The 23,368-nt window shown below is 40.0% G+C and overlaps 2 protein-coding genes across 2 annotated transcripts; both read right to left on the reverse strand.

Moving 5' to 3' along the window:
• Nucleotides 1–429: 429 nt before the first annotated feature.
• Nucleotides 430–960, reverse strand: LOC129872666 (agamous-like MADS-box protein AGL80). The gene has a single exon (XM_055947597.1). The coding sequence runs from the start codon at nt 958–960 to the stop codon at nt 430–432; it is 531 nt and encodes a 176-aa protein (XP_055803572.1).
• Nucleotides 961–22,168: 21,208 nt separating this feature from the next.
• Nucleotides 22,169–23,137, reverse strand: LOC129872673 (MADS-box transcription factor PHERES 2-like). The gene has a single exon (XM_055947605.1). The coding sequence runs from the start codon at nt 23,135–23,137 to the stop codon at nt 22,169–22,171; it is 969 nt and encodes a 322-aa protein (XP_055803580.1).
• Between the last annotated feature and the right edge of the window lie 231 nt (nt 23,138–23,368).

Genomic DNA, 23,368 nt, shown 5'->3' on the forward strand with positions numbered 1-23,368 from the left:
TTTTACTTATTAATATGTTATCATCTCCCCCACCTTAATTTTTGGTTTCTTAATCTGAATATTTGTGTGTTCCAATGTAGAAGTAAACATAAAATTCTATTTCTAATGCAAGGGATAAATTGATTTTTTCCAATAAACTTCAAACATGGTACGAATTTCTCGACTTCATTAAGGGAAAAATAATTTAGATAAATAAAAAGAAAAATATAAACATGATGATAAATTATTAATTTTAAGTTTTTGGAGTGCAAACATCACTTCTATACAAGTACGTTAAAACAAAAGAGTTGAAGTTTTTAACATACAAAAGCCAAGAAAGTAATAAATATTGCATCATTACCATAATTTAAGAAAATATGTTAATCTTAAATAAGTCTTCTTGATAATATTTTTTGATTCTTTGGTTCATTTTTAAATTTAGATGCATTACTAGTTTACCATTGATTCAACAATGGATTGAGAGGCATTCGATGTAGAACCCTCTCCATCAACAATTTTTCTCATTAATTCACGAACATCTTTGAGGTTTTTCTTGATCACGCGACTCAGGTCATTCTGATCGTAAGGGTGCATGTCAGCAGAAACCTTTTTTCCACTTAGCACCTCATACATCTCATTTGTCATTTTCTTGACTCTATTTTTCTTTCTTATTTTTTGTAGTTGTTCCCCAAACTTCTCAATCCTTTGCTCGGTGAACTCTTCTATTGTCACCATATTTTTGGATTTCTCCAATGTCGACAACTCCTTAAACTTTATAAAAGTGGTGCGTGCAGTGTCATTATTTTGAAATATGTATGGTTCATTTCTATATGGACCATAGACAACAGCAACTACTTCAACATCACAAAGTGTTTTGAGCTCTTCACACTTTTTGAAGAGACCTTTTTGTCTTTTCTGGTATGAGACTTTTCTTTTACTCTCATCTTCAATCAAAGTGAAGTTAACTTTGTTTCTTGGCATGATTAAAGGGCAGAAGAAATGTGTTTGTTTGGCTATGTGGTATCCAATATCTTTGTTGTTGTAGTAGTTGTTGTGCTTTTCTTGCCTAGGATTAACTCCTATTTATATAAAAATATTTGCATTCTCTAAATTTTGAATAGTTTGAATTTGAAATATTTTTCTCTATAGGAAGAACTATTTTGGAAAAACACTAACTGATGGGATCTTAGACATACATCTAGATAAAATCAACTTGAAATATATGTATTTTATGGTTCCAGTCTTATGTTGAACAACTTATTAGGAAAAATATTAATGATGTTTAATCTATGTAGTCTCCACAAAATATGGTCATAATTTACCCATTTCCTTCATCTAAGTTTTTTTTTTTGTGAAAGGTATATTTTAATTGAGGGATGAACAAAAGTAAATATTGAAACAAGGTCATTTTAAATATTGGCTAGGAATTTTCAAATATCAATTTTGACAATATTTGAATATGAGCAAAAATAATCAATTTTTTAAAAACACAAATACTTTTTAAGTATCAAACGGCGATTTATGTATGATTGTAGATGTTACAATGTCTGTAGAAGCACATTATTATTTTTATTAATTTTTGATAAACCATAAGTAGTAAAATATTTATGTTGCTTTCAAATATATTTGAAACTCAATTTTGCTTAAATATTTTTTTTAATGTCTGATACTCACCAACCTTTCACTCGATTCACATTATAATATTTCTAAATTAGTTTTGAGACAAATCAATCTAAAATATTTTCACACATCAAAATGATGTGTTTACAATAGTGTGAAAATTAAAAGAAATTTTTTGTTCATTTAAAGAAAAATACTCAAGATGAAGGGAGATTAGTTTCAAATGTCTTATAAAATTTTTTTCAAATGAAGATGTAAATTTATTACTCACATGAATTTTTTTCTTTTTATGGTAAATAAGAAAAGTTTTAATAATAATAGGATTGATATATAAGTTTCTTTGATTCTTTCTAGCTAATGTCAATCTGTTTAAACCAGAGAGGAAGAAAGAACGATAAATTTATTAAGTTTATGTCATGATTAGTTTAACCCCTTGAAATGTAATGACCTATCTTGTCGTTATTAAAAATATCAATGATAAAATGCTTGAGCTTAAAAATTTATTTATCTAGTAGAGTTAGGCTGGGATCCGCCCCACCTTGGAAAAAAATATATCTCTTACGGAGAAAAATCAGAAAGGATCATTTTTTTACCAGTGAGACTATGTGGACATTCTCATTTTTGTATAGCTTTTGGACAAGCGGGGGAAAGGAAATATACCTTTTAAACTGCCAGGCCCTCTTAGTGATCATAGCAAAAATCAACTTGCTGATGTATATGAGAAAACCCGCAATGATGCCTGCGAATATGTTCATTTTTGACATCCCAATTAGTGCAAGATTACCCGAGCTAATCTTTGACCTCTATACTAAAACTATACTTCTTGATGGGCGCCCCGAGTGAGATCCTGACTGGCGTGGTACTAGTTGATGTAAGATGTTCCATAAGCGAAGGCGATGTGCCTCCAAATTCTCTTCCCCTATTCTCCTTCCAACTCTCTATCATATGGGCTAATTGCCAAATAAATTGCATTAATTTCTCTAGGGTTTAAAACAATGACCCTGTGATGACCTGAGACTATCCCCTAGTTGCGAAATGGTGCTTAGATCTAAAAGTTACTCCAAGCTAACCTTATGGCCTTGCATGACTCTAAGATATCCAAAACAACAATTAAAGATAATTAAATGAGGAAGACTAACTGGAATAGGTCTATTAAACAAAATAGAAATAGAAAACATATTTGATTTAAAGATATGCTGAATTAAGTTGACTGTCTAAAGGCCTCTACTAATATGATTTTCTAGGACAAGTGTAACACCCCTCAAAATTTTTCCCTAAGATTCGGACCTTCCCTGTATACGTGTGGGGTCTAACTCAATTATTGTGAAGTATATGCTTGAGTTAAGATGAGTCCCTGAGTAATTGAAGAGTGTAGGAGGTGATGTGGGGTCACAAAGGACCCCAAGGACCAAGCTAAGTCCAAAAGGTTCATCGTGGCTAAAGTTTTTGGATGAGTTCGTTTAAGGGGTCGGCTTCTAATGACCCTATCTTTTGAAAGACGATAATCTGGGTGGCCCATGACCTATTAAATTAAAGGTCGTCGAATCTTCTTTCCAACACCACCAAGAATGTAATTTTTGGAGTTCAGACTCAAAAGATATGACGATCCTAAGATGAACTAGCATGATAGAAATTATAGGCCTAGGCTGCAACTGCTTAAGATCTAGGCTTGGTGCCGCAGTGGCGCGATGCGCTACTATCCCGCCAGGAACACGCCTCAGTAGTTTGGTGTAACACCCCTCAAAATTTTCCCCTAGAATTCAAACCCTTCTTGTATACGGGTAGGGTCAAACTCGAGTATTGAGGAGCGTATGCATGAGTCGAAATGAGTCTTTGAGAATTTGAGCAGCGTTAGAGGTAAGGTAGGGTCATGAAGGACCCCTAGGATCAAATTAAATCCAAAAGATTCGTCGTGGCTAAGTTTGGGTAGGAGTTCGCATAAGGGGTCGACTTCTAACGAACCTATCTTTTGAAAGACGACAATCTGGGTGGCCCATGACCTATCAAATCAAAGGTCGTTGAGTCTTCTTTCCAATGCCACCAAGAACGTAAATTTTGGAGTTCAGAGTCAAAAGATATGACGATCCTAAGATGAACTAGCACGGCAGGAATTTCATTTCTGGCCTGGGTTGCAACTGCTGGGGAAATGGCCTTGGCGCTGTAAGGGTGCGATGCGCCACTATCGCGCCATAAACATGCCTCAGTAGTTTGGTCGTTGGCGCGACGCGCCACTAAAAGTTGTGCAGGGTTTTTCAGGCCAAATTTCCAGAACCTAGAAAATATGGCCTTGGCGCTGTAAGGGCGCGACGCGCCACTATCGCGCCAGAAATATGGCTCAGTAGTTTGGTCTCTGGCGCGGCGCGCCACTACGAGGTGTGCAGGTTTTAGGCGTATTCAGCCTGGCGCTGCAATGGCGTGACGCGCCACTATCGCGCCAGGTGTGTTTTTAGCCTATTTTCAAAACTTTTGAGGAGGGGTAATTTGGGAACTTACCCAAATTATATATATGTTACCCTTGGTCTTTTGGGAACACACTTTGCAGCCTCACCCTCTCTCTAAAAAGCCCTAGCTTCTCTCTCTTTTCTTCTTCTTATTCTTCTCCATTTCCAACAAAAAGGAGTCCAAGAGCTTCAAGATTTGAGTCCTCCATTGAAGACCCAACCACAAGGTTTTCTTCAAGTCTTCACTAAGGTATGTAAGGCTATGTAAAACATGGGTTGAGTCCACCCATGTGCCCTATTCTTGCTTTGAGGTTAGATGTCCATAGAAATGGAGTTTCTTGGTATGGTTTATGCTTGTATGAACTTTGTCCCCTATGTATTTGATTCTATATGTGTTGATGTTGTTGAGCCAAGAAGTTCCTAAATTGAGCCTTTATGTGAGTATGAGTCGATGAAGATGAGTTGTTAAATATGTTTTATTGATCTTCTTAATTATGTGGATTATGATGAAGAATGTTATTTTCTTAAAAATGTTGCTTATCTTAAATTGTTGACTTAAAGCCTTGGAGTGGTGATAAGTTTCAAAGATTGAGTAAATGGATAGAGGAAATGATTGGTTGTGCTTATATGTTGCTATAATGTGCATTCAAATTTCTTTTGAAAGATATGACTGAGATTGACCGGATAGTATGATTGGAAAAGATTTGATCATAATAGAGTTGATGAGTTAACGAGGTTGTAATGAGACTTGTTGATATGATTTGATTGAGTTGATTGGATGGAGTTTTATGAGAATTGAGTCTTGGGAGGAGTATCAAGCACCGAATTGGGCAAGAGTAAAGTCCATACTCGAACCCAATAACTACGTCGCCAAACATAAGGGGGATTGAACCGTTAAAGTCAGATGCTTCCCCAAGATGTTTGTCCTGACATTATAGGACTTGGTTGGATTGGATCCATGATTGGTTGATTCGTTCATACCCTGGCAAGGTATGAATGGACGCAGCAACAACGTCGGTTTGTTGTACTTTCATTGGCTCATAAGTGATGGTTGTCGAGTAAGAGAAACTCCCAAATAGGTCTTGATAGTACTCTGAGTCAGATTGAGTTGAATTGTATGTGATTGGTCCCGTATAAATCATATTCTTGTTTAGACTTAGGACATTTGATTGAGTCATTATTCCTCTTGAGTTGAGCTTTCGAGTTGATTAATTCTTTCGTGATGTTCGTTGTATTCGGCCATTTTACATACTCGTACATTCCATGTACTGATGCCATTTGGCCTGCATCATTTCATGATGCAGAGACAGGTACTAGAGGTCATCAACAGATGCTCCATTGAAGATCCACCTATGCTCCCAGCTAGTTGGTGAGTCCTCCTAGTTCCCGGAGGATGTTGAGTCTTCTTGTACAGTTTTGTTGTCATTTCCTTTATTTTGATTATTGGTAGCCATGGACTTGTCATCGGCAGCTCTTAGACTTTGATAGAGGCTTAATAGATTGGAGTGTGGGGAGGTTGAACGGTTATTTTTTTGAGGAGTCTTATTTTATGTGTTTGTCGGGCTTATAAATGTTTGGCCTTCGGCCCCCATATATAAATAGTATTTCTTTAATTGAGTTTCTGCTAAGAGAATGTGACTGAATGAATGTGTGACTGGACCAGGTGGTTCGCTCGAAGGTCAGAAATGGTCTTCGGGTGCCAGTTACATCTAGAGTACCCTCCCAGGGCGTGACAAATATGGTATCAGAGCACAGAGTTCAAGTGTCCTAGGGAGTCTATGAAGCCGTGTCTAGTAGAGTCTTGCTTATGGGTGTGTTGTACACCACACTTATAAGCAGGAGGCTATAGGACATTAGGAATTGTTTCACTTCTATCATACTCTGGACTCATGCGATAGAGTCAAACTCTATAAAACTCCTTTCTAATTCGTGCATTTATACGTTACAGATAATGCCTCCTAAACGTACCGCTAGCTAGAGGAATGTTGATAATACAGGGATGCCATAGTCCGAGGCACGCCTGGCAAGGGCTAGAGGCCGACCTGCGAGATACTCGGAGGCACCCCAAGTGCCATCTACTCCACCTGCACCCACATCAGAGGTAGAATTTCGAGGGGCTATTGCAATGCTCACGCAACTAATGGCTGCCCGAAGTGGTAATCAGAGTTTGCCGACTCTTAGCTCTAGCTCCCAAGAGCCATCTGCTGCCACTATAATTAGAGACTTTCTGAGAATGAATCCGCTGGCATTCACGGGTTCTAAGGTCGATGAAGACCCCCAAAACTTTATCGATGAGATATGGAAGATTCTGAAAGCTATGCATGCTACGGAAGATGCTGAACCTGCTAGGTGGGATGAATTTGAGGGAGCTTTTCTTGATCACTTCTTTCCCCAAGAATTGAGGGAAGCGAAGGTGGAGGAATTTGTTAATCTGAAACAAGAGGGAATGACAGTTAAGAAGTATGGCCTGAAGTTCATCCAGCTATCCAGGTATGCTCCAGAAATGATTCCTGATGTGAGGTCAAAGATGAGGAAGTTCGTCTCCGGATTAGGGAGGCATGTGAAGAAGGAGTGCAAAGCAGCATTGTTGATCTCGGACATGGATATTTTGAGACTAATGGTGTATGCTCAACAGGTGAAGGATAAGAAAAGAAAAGACAGAGAAGAGCACCTGAGCAAGAAGGCAAAATCAGCGGGCCCTGAGGGTGAACTGAGGCAAAGCAAGGGCAACAGGTTCTTCTTCCAGAAGAGGCCTTCCAACTATGCCTCATCTACCGCTAGTGAACCGATGCCACAAAACAGGTATGATCGGCAGGGACAAGGCCGCCAGAATTTCAGACCCCAGGGTTCTCAATCCCAAGCTAGCATGGGTCAAGATGCGCAAGGGAAGCTACTATGCGTCAAGTGTGGTAAGTTTCACTTGGGAGAGTGTAGAGTGGGAAGGATGGGTTGATATAAATGTGGCCAAATAGACCATTTTCAGAAGGAGTGTCCAGTATGGAAGAACAGGGCCCAACATTCTACCACCGCACCACCGACTAGAGGTAATCAAAGGGGCACTACTTCAGGCACCGGCAGAGGTACAAATCATTTATATGCCATGGGTAGTCGCCAAGATCAAGAGGACTCTCCAAATGTCGTGATGGGTATGATTCGAGTCTCTTCTTTTGATTGTTATGTATTGATGGATCCGGGTGCCACCCTATCTTTTGTGACTCCTTATGTGGCTAGTAAATTCGATAAAATTCCTGAACGTCTTCTTGAGCCTTTTAGTGTGGCCACTCCTGTCGGTGATTCTGTCTTAGATGAGAGAGTCTATAGAGATTGCACTATGTCCATTTATCACAGGGATACCTTAGCCAACCTAGTTGAGTTGGACATGGTTCACTTTGACGTGATCCTTGGCATGGACTGGCTCTATGTCTGTTATGCCTCTATTGATTGTAGAACTCAGATTGTCATATTCAAATTCCCGAATGAGGCTGTCATAGAGTGGAAGGGTAGTCCGATTACCCCTAAGGGTAAGTTTATTTCATACCTTAGGGCCAAGAAGCTAATCTCAAAAGGGTGTGTTTATCACATTATCCGAGTGAAAGGTGACAATATTGAGTCTCCATCCCTTAAGTTGGTTCCGATTGTCAATGAGTTTCTGGATGTCTTTCCTGAAGATCTGCCTAGAGTCCCTCCTGATAGGGAGATCGACTTCGAGATTGATGTTCTTCCTGATACCCAGCCTATCTCAATTCCTCCTTATAGAATGGCCCCAGCCGAGTTGAAAGAGTTGAAGGAGCAGTTGAAGGACTTGTTAGATAAGGGATTTATTAGGCCGAGTGTCTCGCCATGGGGAGCTCCGGTCCTATTTTTTCGGAAGAAAGATGGGTCTCTTAGAATGTGTATTGACTACATGCAACTGAATAAGGTCACCGTAAAGAACAAATACCCTTTCCCCAGAATAGATGATTTATTTGATCAACTTCAGGGTGCCACGTGTTTCTCGAAGATAGACTTGAGATTCGGTTACCACCAGTTGAAGGTAAGAGAATGTGATATTCCGAAGACTGCTTTACGGACTCGTTATGGCCACTTTGAATTTTTGGTCATGTCCTTTGGGTTGACTAATGCCCCCGCCGCTTTTATGGATCTCATGAACCGAGTATTCAAACCATATCTTGATATGTTTGTGATTGTATTCATAGATGATATTCTAGTCTACTCAAAGAATGAGGAGGAGCATGCCCATCATCTTAGAGTCATCTTGCAAACTTTGAGAGACCAGGTATTGTATGTAAAGTTCTCCAAATGTGAATTTTGGCTTGCATCAGTGGCCTTCCTAGGCCACATTATATTTGGAGATGGTGTTCAGGTTGATGCTCAGAAAATTGAGGCAGTGAAGGGTTGGCCCAGACCCACATCCCCGATAGAGATAAAGAGCTTCTTGGGTTTGGCTGGCTATTATCGAAGGTTCGTAGAGGGATTCTCCTCCATATCATCTCCATTGACTAAGATGACTCAAAAGAAGGCTAAGTTCCAATGGTCCGAGGCTTGTGAGGAGAGTTTCCAGATATTGAAGACTAAGCTGACCACTGCCCCTGTTCTAACCTTGCCCGATGGTACAGAGGGCTTTGTGATTTATTGTGATACATCCAGAATCGGGTTGGGTTGTGTACTGATGCAAAGGGGAAAGGTGATAGCCTATGCTTCGAGACAACTTAAGGTTCATGATAAGAATTACCCAACTCATGAACTTGAGCTGGCAGCTGTGGTGTTCACGCTTAAAATTTGGCGCCACTACCTGTATGGAGTGCATGTTGATGTATTCACCGATCACAAGAGCTTGCAATACGTCTTTAGCCAGAAGGAACTCAACCTGAGGCAAAGGAGATGGCTTGAGCTACTCAAGAACTATGATATGAGCATCCTCTACCATCCAGGTAAAGCTAATGTTGTAGCTGATGCTCTTAGCAGGTTGTCTATGGGTAGCACTGCCCATGTGGAGGAAGGAAGGAGAGAATTGGCGAAAGAGGTACACAGATTAGCCCGATTGGGAGTTCATCTGGAAGAGAACAATAAAGGCGGAGTTACTATTTAGGATGGGTCTACATCCTCACTTATGGCAGAGGTAAAGGAGAAGCAAGACCAAGACCCCATCCTTCTCCAATTGAAGGGAATCGTTCACAAACAAGAGGTGATGGTTTTCACCAAAGGGGGAGATGGTGTGTTAAGGTACCAAAATAGATTATGTGTGCCGGATGTCGATGATGTTCGAGAGAGGATTTTGGCCGAAGCGCATAGTTCTAGGTACTCCATTCATCCAGGCTCTACGAAAATATATCATGACCTGAGGGAAATCTATTGGTGGAGTGGGATGAAGAGGGATATTGCGGAATTTGATTCCAAGTGCCCGAATTGCCAACAGGTAAAGGTTGAGCATCAAAGGCCATGTGGTTTAGCCCAAAACATAGAAAATCTAGAATGGAAATGGGAGATGATCAACATGGACTTTATTACAGGCTTGCCGAAGTCTCGAAAGCAACATGATTCCATTTGGGTGATTGTGGATAGAATGACGAAATCAGCTCACTTCTTGGCGGTTAAGACTACTGATACCGCAGAAGATTATGCAAAGTTGTACATCCAAGAGATCGTCAGATTTCATAGGGTTCCCTTGTCTATTATCTCAGACAGAGGAGCTCAATTCACTTCCCAATTTTGGAAATCCTTTCAGAAGGGATTAGGTTCGAGGGTGAACTTGAGTACCGCCTTCTATCCCTAAACAGATGGCCAAGCAGAGTGCACCATCCAGACATTGGAAGATATGTTGAGGGCATGTGTGCTTGACTTCAAGGGAAATTGGGATGATCACCTACCTCTCATAGAGTTTGCATACAACAATAGCTATCATGCAAGCATTCAAATGGCTCCTTATAAAGCTTTGTATGGGAGGAGGTGTAGATCTCCCATTAGATGGTTTGAAGTTGGTGAAGCAGAGTTGATTGGGCCTGACCTTTTTCACCAAACCATGGAGAATGTGAGAGTTATCCAAGATAGGCTAAAGACAGCCCAAAGCAGCCAAAAATCTTACACTGATGTGAGAAGGAGAGACTTAGAGTTTGAGGTGGGTGATTGGGTGTATTTGAAAGTATCACCCATAAAGGGTGTCATGGGGTTTGGAAAGAAGGGGAAGCTTAGTCCTCGATATATTGGTCCTTACTAGATCTTGAGACGGATTGGGAGTGTTGCTTATGAGTTGGAGTTGCTGTCGGAGCTAGCCTCTATTCATTCGGTATTCCACATTTCGATGTTGAAAAAGTGCTTGGGCGATCCCTCGTTGGTAGTCCCCATTGATAGCATTGGAATTAAGGATAGCTTGGCTTATGAAGAGGTTCTGGTCCAAATTCTTGATCGCCAAGTTCACAAACTGAGGAACAAAGAAGTCGCCTCAGTCAAAGTCCTGTAGAGAAACCAATTTGTTGAGGAAGCCACATGGGAAGCGGAGGAAGCCATGAAATCTAAATATCCCCATCTATTCGTGCCTACCGAGGAGAATGTTGAAGGTAACGACATTTCCTTGACTTGAATTCATTAGTGCATTTTAAGTTTTGATTGATATTTGTTTGAAAATTTAATTGATTGAATGATTGGATGTTGATTGTGATTTGTACCCTGAGTCTATTCCTAGCCACTCGTCATTCGAGGACGAATGATCCCAAGGGGGAGATAATGTAACACCCCTCAAAATTTTCCCCTAGAATTCAAACCCTTCTTGTATACGGGTAGGGTCGAACTCGAGTATTGAGGAGCGTATGCATGAGTCGAAATGAGTCTTTGAGAATTTGAGCAGCGTTAGAGGTGAGGCAGGGTCATGAAGAACCCCTAGGATCAAATTAAATCCAAAAGATTCGTCGTGGCTAAGTTTGGGTAGGAGTTCGCATAAAGGGTCGACTTCTAACGACCCTATCTTTTGAAAGATGACAATCTGGGTGGCCCATGAACCATCAAATCAAAAGTCGTTGAGTCTTCTTTCCAATGCCACCAAGAACGTAAATTTTGGAGTTTGGAGTCAAAAGATATGACGATCCTAAGATGAACTAGCACGGTAGGAATTTCATTTCTAGCCTGGGTTGCAGTTGCTGGGGAAATGGCCTTGGCGCTATAAGGGCGCGAAGCACCACTATCGCGCCATAATTATGCCTCAGTAGTTTGGTCCTTGGCGCGACGCGCCACTAAAAGTTGTGCAGGGTTTTTCAAGCCAAATTTCCAGAACCCAGAAAAATATAGCCTTGGCGCTGTAAGGGCGCGACGCGCCACTATCGCGCCAGAAACATGCCTCAGTAGTTTGGTCTCTGGCGTGGCACGCCACTACGAGGTGTGCATGTTTTAGGCATATTCAGCCTGGCGCTGCAATGGCGCGACGTGCCACTATTGCGCCAGGTGCATTTTTAGCCTATTTTCAGAACTTTTGAGGAGGGGTAATTTGGGAACTTACCCAAATTATATCTATGTTACCCTTGGTCCTTCGGGAACACACTTTGCAGCCTCACCCTCTCTCTAAAAAGCCCTAGCTTCTCTCTCTTTTCTTCTTCTTCTCCATTCCCAACAAAAAGGAGTCCAAGAGCTTCAAGATTTGAGTCCTCCATTGAAGACCCAACCACAAGGTTTTCTTCAAGTCTTCACTAAGGTATGTAAGGCTATCTAAAACATGGGTTGAGTCCACCCATGTGCCCTATTCTTGCTTTGAGGTTAGATGTCCATAGAAATGGAGTTTCTTGGTATGGTTTATGCTTGTATGAACTTTGTCCCCTATGTATTTGATTCTATATGTGTTTATGTTGTTGAGCCAAAAAGTTCCTAAATTGAGCCTTTATGTGAGTATGAGTCGATGAAGATGAGTTGTTAAATATGTTTTATTGATCTTCTTAATTATGTGGATTATGATGAAGGATGTTATTTTCTTTAAAATGTTGCTTATCTTAAATTGTTGACTTAAAGCCTTGGAGTTGTGATGAGTTTCAAAGATTGAGTAAATGGATTGAGGAAATGATTGGTTGTGCTTATATGTTGCTATAAATGTGCATTCAAATTTCTTTTGAAAGATATGACTGAGATTGACCGGATAGTATGATTGGAAAAGATTTGATCATGATAGAGTTGATGAGTTGATGAGGTTGTAATGAGACTTGTCAATATGATTTGATTGAGTTGATTGGATGGAGTTTTATGAGCATTGAGTCTTTGGAGGAGTATCGAGCACCGAATTGGGCAAGAGTAAAGTCCATACTCGAACCCAATAACTACGTCGCCAAACATAGGGGGGATTGAACCGTTAAAGTCAGATGCTTCCCCGAGATGTTTGTCCTGACATTATAGGACTTGGTTGGATTGGATCCATGATTGGTTGATTCGTTCATACCCTAGCAATGTATGAACGGACGCAGCAACAACGTCGGTTTGTTGTACTTTTATTGGCTCATAAGTGATGGTTGTCGGGTAAGAGAAACTCCCAAATAGGTCTTGATAGTACTCTGAGTCAGATTGAGTTGAATTGTATGTGATTGGTCCCATCTAAATCATATTCTTGTTTAGACTTAGGACATTTGATTGAGTCATTATTCCTCTTGAGTTGAGCTTCCAAGTTGATTAATTCTTTCGTGATATTCGTTGTATTCGGCCATTTTACATACTCGTATATTCCATGTACTAATGCCATTTGGCTTGCATCATTTCATGATGCAGAGACAGGTACTAGAGGTCATCAACCGGCGCTACATTGAAGATCCACCTACGCTCTCAGCTAGTTGGTGAGTCCTCCTAGTTCCCGGAGGATGTTGAGTCTTCTTGTACAGTTTTGTTGTCATTTCCTTTATTTTGATTATTGGTAGCCATGGACTTGTCATCGGCACCTCTTAGACCTTGATATAGGCTTCATAGACTAGAGTGTGGGGAGGTTGAACGGTTATTTTTTTGAGGAGTCTTATATTATGTGTTTGTCGGGCTTATAAATGTTTGGCCTTCGACCCCCATATATAAATAGTATTTCTTTAATTGAGTTTCCACTAACAGAATGTGACTGAATGAATGTGTGACTGGACTAGGTGGTTCGCTCGGATGTCAGAAATGGTCTTTGGGTGCCGGTTACGTCTAGGGTACCCTCCTGGGGCATGACATTTGGCCCCTGGCGCAGCGCGCCACTACGAGGTGTGCAGGGTTTTTCAAGCCAAATTTTCAAAACTCAGAAAATATGGCCTTGGCGCTGTAAGGGCGTGATGCGCCACTATCGCGCCAAGAATGTGCCTCAGTAGTTTGGTCTTTGGCATGGCACGCCACTAACTGATGTGCAGGTTTTTAGGCGTAATTGACCGGCGCTGCAAGGGCGCGATGCGCCACTATCGCGCCAGGAGCATTTTAGCCTATTTTTCAGAACTTTTGAGAAGGGTCAGTTTGGGAATTGTCCCAAATTATATATGTTTCATCCTTGACCAATTTGGGAATATATTTTCAGCCCTCTCTCTCTCTCTAAAAGCCCTAGGAGATTCTCTCTCTCTCTCTTCTTCTTCTTCTCCATTACCAACAAGAAGTGTTCCAAGAGTTTCAAGATTTGAGTTCTCCATTAAAGACCCAACATCAAGGTTTTCTCCAAGTCTTCACTAAGGTATCTAAGGCTATCTAAAACATGGGTTGAGTCCACCCATGTTCCCTATGCCTTCTTTGAGAATAAACGTCCATAGGAATGAAGTTTCTTGGTATGGTTTATGTTTGAATGAGCTTTGTCCCCTATTAATTTGATTCCCTATGTGTTGATGTTGTTGAGCTAAGAGGTTCCTAAAATCTTTATGTTAGTATAAGTTGATGGGGATGACTCGTTAATATGTTTTGTTGATCTCTTTAACCATGTGATTATGTGGTATAAGTCATTTTCCTTAAATGTGTTATTCTACTTGAATTGTTGGGCGAAAGCCATAGAGTTGTGATGAGTCTTGAGTAGATGTCATAAATGCTTATCTAAATGAGGCTTAATTGAGTTGATTGGAGGATAGAATTGACGAGTGGATGAAGTCCTAAATGAGACTTGCCATTGTGACTTAATTGAGTTGAAATGAGAATAGAATTGATGAGTTGGCAAGGTCCTAAATGAAACTAGCCATGAGGTCTTGTTTGAGATGATTGGATGAAGTCTTATGAGCATAGAGTAATGGGAGGAGTATCGAGCACCGAGGTGGGCGAGAGTATAGTCCGTACTCGAACACCAGAAACTACGCCGCCAATGTAGTTAGGGATGGAACCGTTAAAGTCGGATGCTTCTCGTGGGATCGAACTACTAAAGTCGGATGTTTCCCATTTTTTTTATTGTCCTGAAATGATAAGACTTGACTAATCGATGGTATCCATGATTAGGGAGGCGTTCATGCCCTGACAAGGTATGGACGGACGTGGCAACTACGTCTGATTGTTGTACTATCACTGGCTCATAGGTGATGGTTGTCGGATAAGAGAAACTCCTATTTAGGTTTTGATGGTGCTCCGAGTCAATTGAGTTGAGTGGCTTATGAGCTAGTCCCATCTAAACCATTTCTTGTTAGACTTAGGACACTAGAGTGAGTTGTTATGTATTTATATATATGAGTTGAGATCTTGAGTTGATATTGATATTTTCTTAATGTTTTATTCATCCGGCCATTTTACATACTCGTACATTCCACGTACTGACGCCATTTGGCCTGCATCGTTTCATGATGCAGAGACAAGTACCAGAGATCATCAACCGGCGCACCGTTGATTATCCACACACTTCCAGCTACTTGGTGAGTCCTCCTAGTTCCAGAGGATCTTGAGCTCCCTGTATAGTTTCGTTTTGTCTCCTTATTTTGATTGTTGGTAGGCATGGGCTTGTCATTGGCACCTCCTAGACTTTGATAGAGGCTTCATAGACTAGAGTGTGGAAAGGTTGGACTATTTTTTTTTTGAGAAGTCTTATTACTTTTGTTTTGATGAGTTGATAGTGATTGGCCCTCGGCCCTTATATTATGAATAGTGTATCTATGATTGAGTCTTCCTCTAAGTGAATGTGAATGAATAATAGTGTAACTGAATAAGGTGATTCGCTTGAAGGCCAGAAATGGCTTTAGAGTGCCGGTCACGCCAAGGGTACCCTCTCGGGGCATGACAAACATATGAATGATAGTGTGACTGAATTAGGTGGTTCGCTTGAAGGCCAGAAATGGCTTTTGAGTGCCGGTCACACCTAGGGTACCCTCCCGGGGCGTGACAAACATGGTATCAGAGCATAGAGTTCAAGTGTCCTAGGGAGTCTATGAAGCCGTGTCTGGTAGAGTCTTGTTTATGGGTGTGTTGTGCACCACATTTATAATCAGGAGGCTATAAGACATTAAGAATTGTTTCACTTCTTTCATACTCTGGAATTCGTGCGATAGAGTTAAACTCTATAAAACTCCTTTCTAATTCGTGTGTTATACGTTACAGATAATGTCTCTTAAACGCATGGCTAGCCAGAGATATGTTGATAACGCCGAGATGCCCCAATCAGAGGTACATCCAGCAAGGGCTAGAGGCTGACCTGCAAGTTATGCGGAGGCACCCCAAGTGCCTGCTACTCCGCCTGCACCCACTTTAGAGGCAGAATTTCGAGGGGCAATTGCTATGCTCACTCAATTAGTGGCTGCTCGAAATGGTAACCAGAGTTCACCGACTCTTAGCTCTAGTTCCCAAGAGCAGTCTACTACCACTAGAATTAGAGACTTTCTAAGGATGAATCTACCAGCATTCACGGGTTCTAGGGTTGATGAAGACCCCCAAAACTTTATTGATGAGATGTGGAAAATTCTGAAAGCTATGCATGCTACGGAAATTGAGGGGGTTGAGTTGGTGTCCTACCAGCTCAAGGATGTGGCAAACATCTAGTATAACCAATGGGAACAAAGTAGAGGTGAGGATGCTGAACCTACTATGTGGGATGAATTTGAGGGAGCCTTTCTTGACCACTTCTTTCCCCGAGAATTAAGGGAAGCGAAAGTGGAGGAGTTTGTGAATCTAAAACCAGAAGGCATGACTGTTAAAGAGTACAACCTAAAGTTCATCCAGCTGTCCAGGTATGCTGTAGAGATGATCCCGAATGTGAGGTCGAAGATGAGGAAGTTCATCTCCGGATTAGGGAGGCATGTGAAGAAGGAGTGAAAAGTAGCATTGTTGATCTCGGACATGGATATTTCGAGATTAATGGTGTATTCTCAATAGGTGGAGGATGAGAAAAGAAAAGACAAAGAGGAGCATCTGAGCAAGATGGCAAGATCAGCGGGCCATGAGAATGAACAGAGGCAAAACAAGGGCAACAGGTCCTTCTTCCAGAAGAGGCCTCCCAATTATGTCTCATCTACCGCCAGTACACCTATGCCACAAAACAAGTATGATCGGCAAGGACAGAGTCGCCAGAATTTCAGACCTCAAGGTTCTCAATCCCAAGCCAGCATAAGTCAAGGCTCGAGAGGGAAGCCACCATGCGGCAAGTGTGGTAGGCTTCACTTGGGAGAATATAGAGTGGGAAGGGTTGGTTGTTATAAATGCAGCCAAATAGACCATTTCCAGAGGGAGTGTCCAATAGGGGGAAATAGAGTCCAGCATTCTGCCACTGCACCACCGGCTAGAGGTAATTAGAGGGGCACTACTTCGGGTATGAATGGAGGTACAAACCGCCTATATACCATGGGTAGTCATCAAGATCAAGAGAACTCTCCAAATGTCATAATGGGTATTATTCGAGTCTCTTCTCTTGATTGCTATGTTTTGATGGATCCGGGTGCCACCCTATCTTTTGTGACTCCTTACGTGGCTAGTAAATTCAATAAAATTCCTGAATGTCTTTTTGAGCCTTTCAGTATAGCTACTCTTATCGGTGATTTTGTCTTAGCTGAGAGAGTCTATAAAGATTGCACTGTGTCAATTCATCATAGGGATACCTTGGCTGACTTGGTTGAGTTGGACATGGTTGATTTCGATATGATCCTCGGCATAGACTGGCTTTATGTCTGTTATACCTCAGTTGATTGTAGGACTCAGATTGTCACATTCAAATTTCTGAATGAGGCTGTCATAGAGTGGAAGGGTAGTCCTATTATGCCTAGGGGTAAGTTTATTTCTTACCTTAGGGCCAGGAAGCTAATCTCTAAAGGGTGTATCTATCACATTGTCTGAGTGAAAGACGATAATGTTGAGTCTCCATCCCTCGAGTCGGTCCCGATTATCAATGAGTTTCCCGAAGTATTTCCTGAAGACCTGCCCGGAGTCCCTCCTGATAGAGAGATTGACTTTGGGATTGATGTTCTTCTTGATACCCAGCCTATCTCAATCCTTCTATATATAATGGCTCCGGCTGAGTTGAAAGAGTTGAAAGAACAGTTGAAGGACTTGTTAGATAAGCGATTCATTAGGCCGAGTGTCTCACCATGGGGTGCTCCGGTCCTATTTGTGCGAAAGAAAGATGGGTCCCTTAGAATGTGTATTGACTACAGGCAGCTGAACAAGGTCACCATAAAGAACAAATACCCTCTCCCCAAAATAGATGACTTATTTGATCAACTTCAGGGTGCCACTTGCTTCTCAAAGATAGACCTGAGATCCAGCTACCACTAGTTGAAAGTGAGGGAGTGCGATATTCCAAAGACAGCGTTTCAAACCCGTTATGGCCACTTTGAATTTTTGGTCATGTCCTTTGGGCTGACTAATGCCCTCGCAGCTTTTATGGATCTCATGAACCGGGTATTTAAACCATATCTTGATATGTTTGTGATTGTATTCATATATGATATTTTGGTTTACTCTAAGAATGAGGAGGAGCACGCCCATCATGTTAGATTCGTCTTGCAAACTCTAAAGGACCAGGTATTGTATGCAAAGTTCTCCAAATATGAATTCTATCTTGCATCAGTGGCTTTCCTGGGCCACATTATATCTGGAGATGGTATTCAGGTTGATGCTCAGAAAATTGAGGCAGTAAAGAATTGGCCCAGACCCACATCCCCGACAGAGATAAGGAGCTTCTTGGGTTTGGCCGGATATTATCGAAATTTTGTAAAGGGATTCTCATCCATATCATCACTATTGACTAAGCTGACCCAAAAGAAGGCTAAGTTCCAATGGTCCGATACTTGTGAGGAGAGTTTCCAGAAATTGAAGACTAAGCTAACCACTGCTCTTGTCTTGACTTTGCCCGATGGAACAGAGGGCTTTGTGATCTATTGTGATGCATCTAGAATTGGGTTGGGCTATGTACTGATGAAGAAGGGAAAGGTGATAGCCTATGCTTCAAGACAGCTTAAGGTTCATGAGAGGAACTACCCAACTCATGACCTTGAGCTGGCAGCTGTGATATTTGCGCTTAAAATTTGGCGCCACTACTTGTATGGAGTGCATGTTGATGTATTCACCAATCACAAGGACTATGATATGAGCATCCTCTACCCTTGAGGCAAAGGAGATGGCTCGAGCTACTCAAGGACTATGATATGAGCATCCTCTACCATCCAGGTAAAGCTAATATTGTTGCTGATGCTCTTAGCAGGTTGTCTATTGGTAGCACTACCCATATAGACGAGGGAAGGAGGGAATTGGCAAATGAGGTACATAGATTAGCCTAATTGGGAGTTCATCTGGAAGAGAACAATGAAGGCGGAGTTACTGTTCAGGATGGGTCTACATCCTCACTTGTGGCAGAGGTAAAGGAGAAACAAGACCAAGACCCCATCCTTCTCCAATTGAAGGGAGTTGTTCACAAATAAAAGGTAATGGTTTTTACCAAAGGGGGAGATGGTGTGTTGAGGTACAAAAATAGATTATGTGTACATGACGTCAATGATGTTCGAGGAAGGATTATGTCCGAAGCGCATAGTTCCAGGTACTCTATTCATCCGGGCTCCACAAAAATGTATCATGACTTGAGGGAAATCTATTGGTGGAGTGGGATGAAGAGAGATATTGCAGCATTCATTTCCAAGTGTCCGAATTGCCAACAGGTGAAAGTTGAGCATCAAAGGCCATGTGGCTTGACTCAAAATATCTACATTCCAGAATGGAGGTAGGAGATGATCAACATGGACTTTATTATGGGTTTACCGAGGTCCCAAAAGCAACATGATTCGATTTGGGTGATTGTGGATAGAATAATGAAATCAGCTCACTTCTTGGCAGTTAAGACTACTGACACTACAGAGGATTATGCGAAATTATATATACAGAAGATCGTCAGATTACATGGGGTCCCCTGTCTATCATCTCAGACAGAGGATCTTAATTCACTTCCCAATTTTTGAAATCCTTTCAGAAGGGACTGGGTTCAAAGGTAAACCTTAGTACAGCCTTTCATCCCCAGACGGATGGCCAAGCGGAACGCACCATTCAGACGTTGGAGGTTATATTGAGGGCATGTGTGCTTGACTTCAAAGGAAATTGGGATGATCACTTACCCCTCATAGAGTTTACATATAATAATAACTATCATACAAGCATTCAAATGGCTCCTTATGAAGCTTTGTATGGGAGGAGGTGTAGATCACCCATTGGGTGGTTTGAAGTTGGTGAAGTTGAGTTAATTAGGCCCGATTTTGTTCACCAAGCCATGGAGAAGGTGAGAGTTATTCGAGATAGGCTGAAGACAGCCCAAAGCCGCATAAAATCTTACACCGATGTGAGGAGGAGAGACTTCGAGTTTGATGTGGGTGATTGGGTATACTTGAAAGTGTCACCCATGAAGGGTATCATGAGGTTTAGAAGGAAGGGGAAGCTCATTCCTCGATATATTGGTCCTTACCAGATTTCGAGACGGATTGGGAGTATTGCTAGCCTTTATTCATCCAGTATTCCACGTTTTGATGTTGAAGAAGTGCTTAGGCGATCCCTCGTTGATAGTCCCCACTGATAGTATTGGAGTTAAGGATAGCCTATCCTACAAAGAGGTTCCGGTCCAAATTTTTGATCGCCAAATCCGCAAATTGAGGAAGAAAGAGATCGCCTTAGTTAAAGTCCTGTGGAGGAATCAATTTGTTGAGGAAGCCACGTGGGAAGCAGAGGAAGACATGAAATCTAAATATCCCCATCTATTTGTGCCTACCGATAGAAATGCTGAAGGTAATGTCCATTTTCTTGACTTAAAAATTATTTGCGCATTATGAGTTTGATTGGTAAATTGTTTGAGAATTTGATTGACTGAATGACTGAATTCTGATTTTGATTTGTACCCCGAGTCCATTCTTGGTTACTCGTCATTCGAGGACGAATGATCCCAAGGGGGAGATAATGTAACACCCCTCAAATTTTTTTCCTAAGATTCGGACCTTCCCTGTATACATGTGGGGTCTAACTTAATTATTGTGAAGTATATGCTTGAGTTAAGATGAGTCCCTGAGTAATTGAAGAGTGTTGGAGGTGATGTGGGGTCACAAAGGACCCTAGAACTCCCTTATTGTAGTCTCTAATCTTGAAATTTCACTAGTAATATTACAAGAAAGGTGTATACTCCTAAAATTAAAAAAATAAAAAGTTGACCTTCTCCTTGCAACCCTAGAGAGATTTTGAAAGAAATAGTTCCTTGTAGAAGCTAATGAAATGTTATATTTAATGAAAATAGATTAATAAATAAATTAAAAATAAACAGAAAATGCATTTTCTTCTATTGATCACAATTATCAACATTATTTTTTCAGATTATGACTACTTAAGGATATTAATTACTGCTTGTTAGTATGTATATATTATCATGTATAAACATGATGAGAATCAACAAAGTTTCTTGCAAAAAAGTTTTTTGTTTTCTTTATCAATAATTCCATCAAGGTGGTGTAGAAAGTATAAAAAATTGGAGAGAAGAGTTTATTTGATCAGATCAATTAATTTTGTGGCAATTACATTTTTATTAGTCTTAAGTCAAAACTCCTAAAATATTATTATATTTTACACGTAAGAAATCTAAAAATAAAACATAAGAAAATTTTGAAAATTCATTTACTCTATTGAAATCGTAAGAGAGTTATGTTAACAATTTCCTCTCTTTAAAGTTATATTGAGGTAAAAATTGAAAGACTCGGCATTTAAGGCCATGCAAAAGTTTGATGCAATAATTTTTTTGTGATGCCCTCAGATGTTTGGGCCATCACTAGGTACATTATAATATATCAACAATTTTATAACCTTCACGGACATGCTTCGATAACCTTAGGGTATTTGTAAATCTATGTTTTAACATTTAATTTTAAGTATTATTAATTTCATAGTTCAAATTTTACTTATTAATATGTTATCATCTCCCCCACCTTAATTTTTGGTTTCTGAATCTGAATATTTGTGTGTTCCAATGTAGAAGTAAACATAAAATTCTATTTCTAAAGCAAGGGATAAATTGATTTTTTCCAATAAACTTCAAACATGGTACGAATTTCTCGACTTCATTAAGGGAAAAATAATTTAGATAAATAAAAAGAAACATATAAACATGATGATAAATTATTAATTTTAAGTTTTTGGAGTGCAAACATCACTTCTATACAAGTACGTTAAAACAAAAGGGTTGAAGTTTTTAACATACAAAAGCCAAGAAAGTAATAAATATTGCATCATTACCATATTTTAAAGAAATATGTTAATATTAAATAAGTCTTCTTGATAATAATTTTTGATTCTTTGATTCAATTTTAATTTTAGATGCATTACTAGTTTACACTAGAAAGTTTCAAAATAAAATTTTACCCAATATGTAAATTGGTTTGTTAGATTTTGAAGTGTAAGAGATAATTTTTGAAAATCATACTAACAACAAAAATATTTCAATAACAATAGTAGTAAGAGCAAAAACAAATATTTCAGTATGTAGTAAACATTAAAATAATTATCCATAGACTTAATAAATGAATGAAACAACAAAGTTTGAAACAAATAATAAAACACGATAGAAGGACACTCAAATGAGGACAAAGGAAAAGTGATACAGATTGTTCTATGACACAATCTAAAAATGGAAAATATTAAAAGACATAAACAATTCAATGGACAACATGGACATAGAAAACAATATTAATTGACAAGAAACACATTGGTCCTTAGAAGTTATGGTGTGATTTGGATATTGTACATTAACATTTTTTTAAAAATGGGTCATCCAGTAAAGTCATGACGTCATCATTCCAATTCAGTAACCCAAATAATGTAGTACTAGGTGATAGAGCATCAGAGTTATTTGGATTGTTATTCATTGACGTTGATACATCAATTGATGGGATATCCTCTGTAGGGTTATTCATTGACGTTGCTACACCAATTGGAGGAATATCTGTTGAAGGTTCCATTTGTTGTGTCGTTGGAGGAAACACTGGAGAATACATTGGAGGATCCATCATTTGTGAAGGCATCAGAGAATCCACTATTGTTGACGGCGTTAGAGGGGCAATTCCTGGATTTTCTCTAATACCCATTTGTTGAGGCATTGGAGACAATAATTGTGGACCCATTGGAGTAAACATTTGTGCAAACAAAAGAGGAGATGGATCCCTTGGCCCTCCAGAGTTGGTCCTACCAGTTACCACTGATTCAACAATGGGTTGAGAGGCATTCGATGTAGAACCCTCTCCATCAACATTTTTCCTCAGTAATTCACGAACCACTTTGAGGTTTTTCTTGATCACGCGACTCAGGTCATTTTGATCGTAAGGGTGCATGTCAGTAGAAACTTTTTTTCCACTTAACACCTCACACATCTCATTTGTCATTTTCTTGACTCTATTTTCCTTTCTTATTTTTTGTAGTTGTTCCTCCAACTTCTCGATCCTTTGCTCGGTAAACTCTTCTATTGTCACCATATTTTTGGATTTCTCCAACGTCGGCAACTCCTTAAACTTTATAAAAGTGGTGCGTGCAGCATCATTATTTGGAAATATGTATGGTTCATTTCTATAAGGACCATAGACAACAAGAGCCACTTCAACATCACAAAGTGTTTTGAGCTCTTCACACTTTTTGAAGAGACCTTTTTGTCTTTTCTGGTATGAGACTTTTCTTTTACTCTCATCTTCAATCAAAGTGAAGTTAACTTTGTTTCTTGGCATGATTAAAGGGCAGGAGAAATGTGTTTGCTTGAATTTGTGGTATCCAATAGCTTTGTTGTTGTAGTAGTAGGTGTGCTTTTTTTGCCTAGTATTAACTCCTATTTATATAAAAATATTTGCATTCTCTAAATTTTTGAATAGTTTGAATTTGACAGATTTTTCTTGATAGAAAGAACTATTTTGGAAAAACACTAACTGAGGGGATCTTAGACATACATCTAGATAAAATCA

Source organism: Solanum dulcamara, chromosome 2, assembly GCF_947179165.1.
Source record: "Solanum dulcamara chromosome 2, daSolDulc1.2, whole genome shotgun sequence".
Lineage (NCBI taxonomy): Eukaryota > Viridiplantae > Streptophyta > Magnoliopsida > Solanales > Solanaceae > Solanum > Solanum dulcamara.

What these genes read in the sequence shown, in the direction of transcription:
- LOC129872666 (XM_055947597.1), bottom strand. Translation starts at nt 960, where the DNA reads ATGCCAAGAAACAAAGTTAACTTCACTTTGATTGAAGATGAGAGTAAA.
- LOC129872673 (XM_055947605.1), bottom strand. Translation starts at nt 23,137, where the DNA reads ATGCCAAGAAACAAAGTTAACTTCACTTTGATTGAAGATGAGAGTAAA.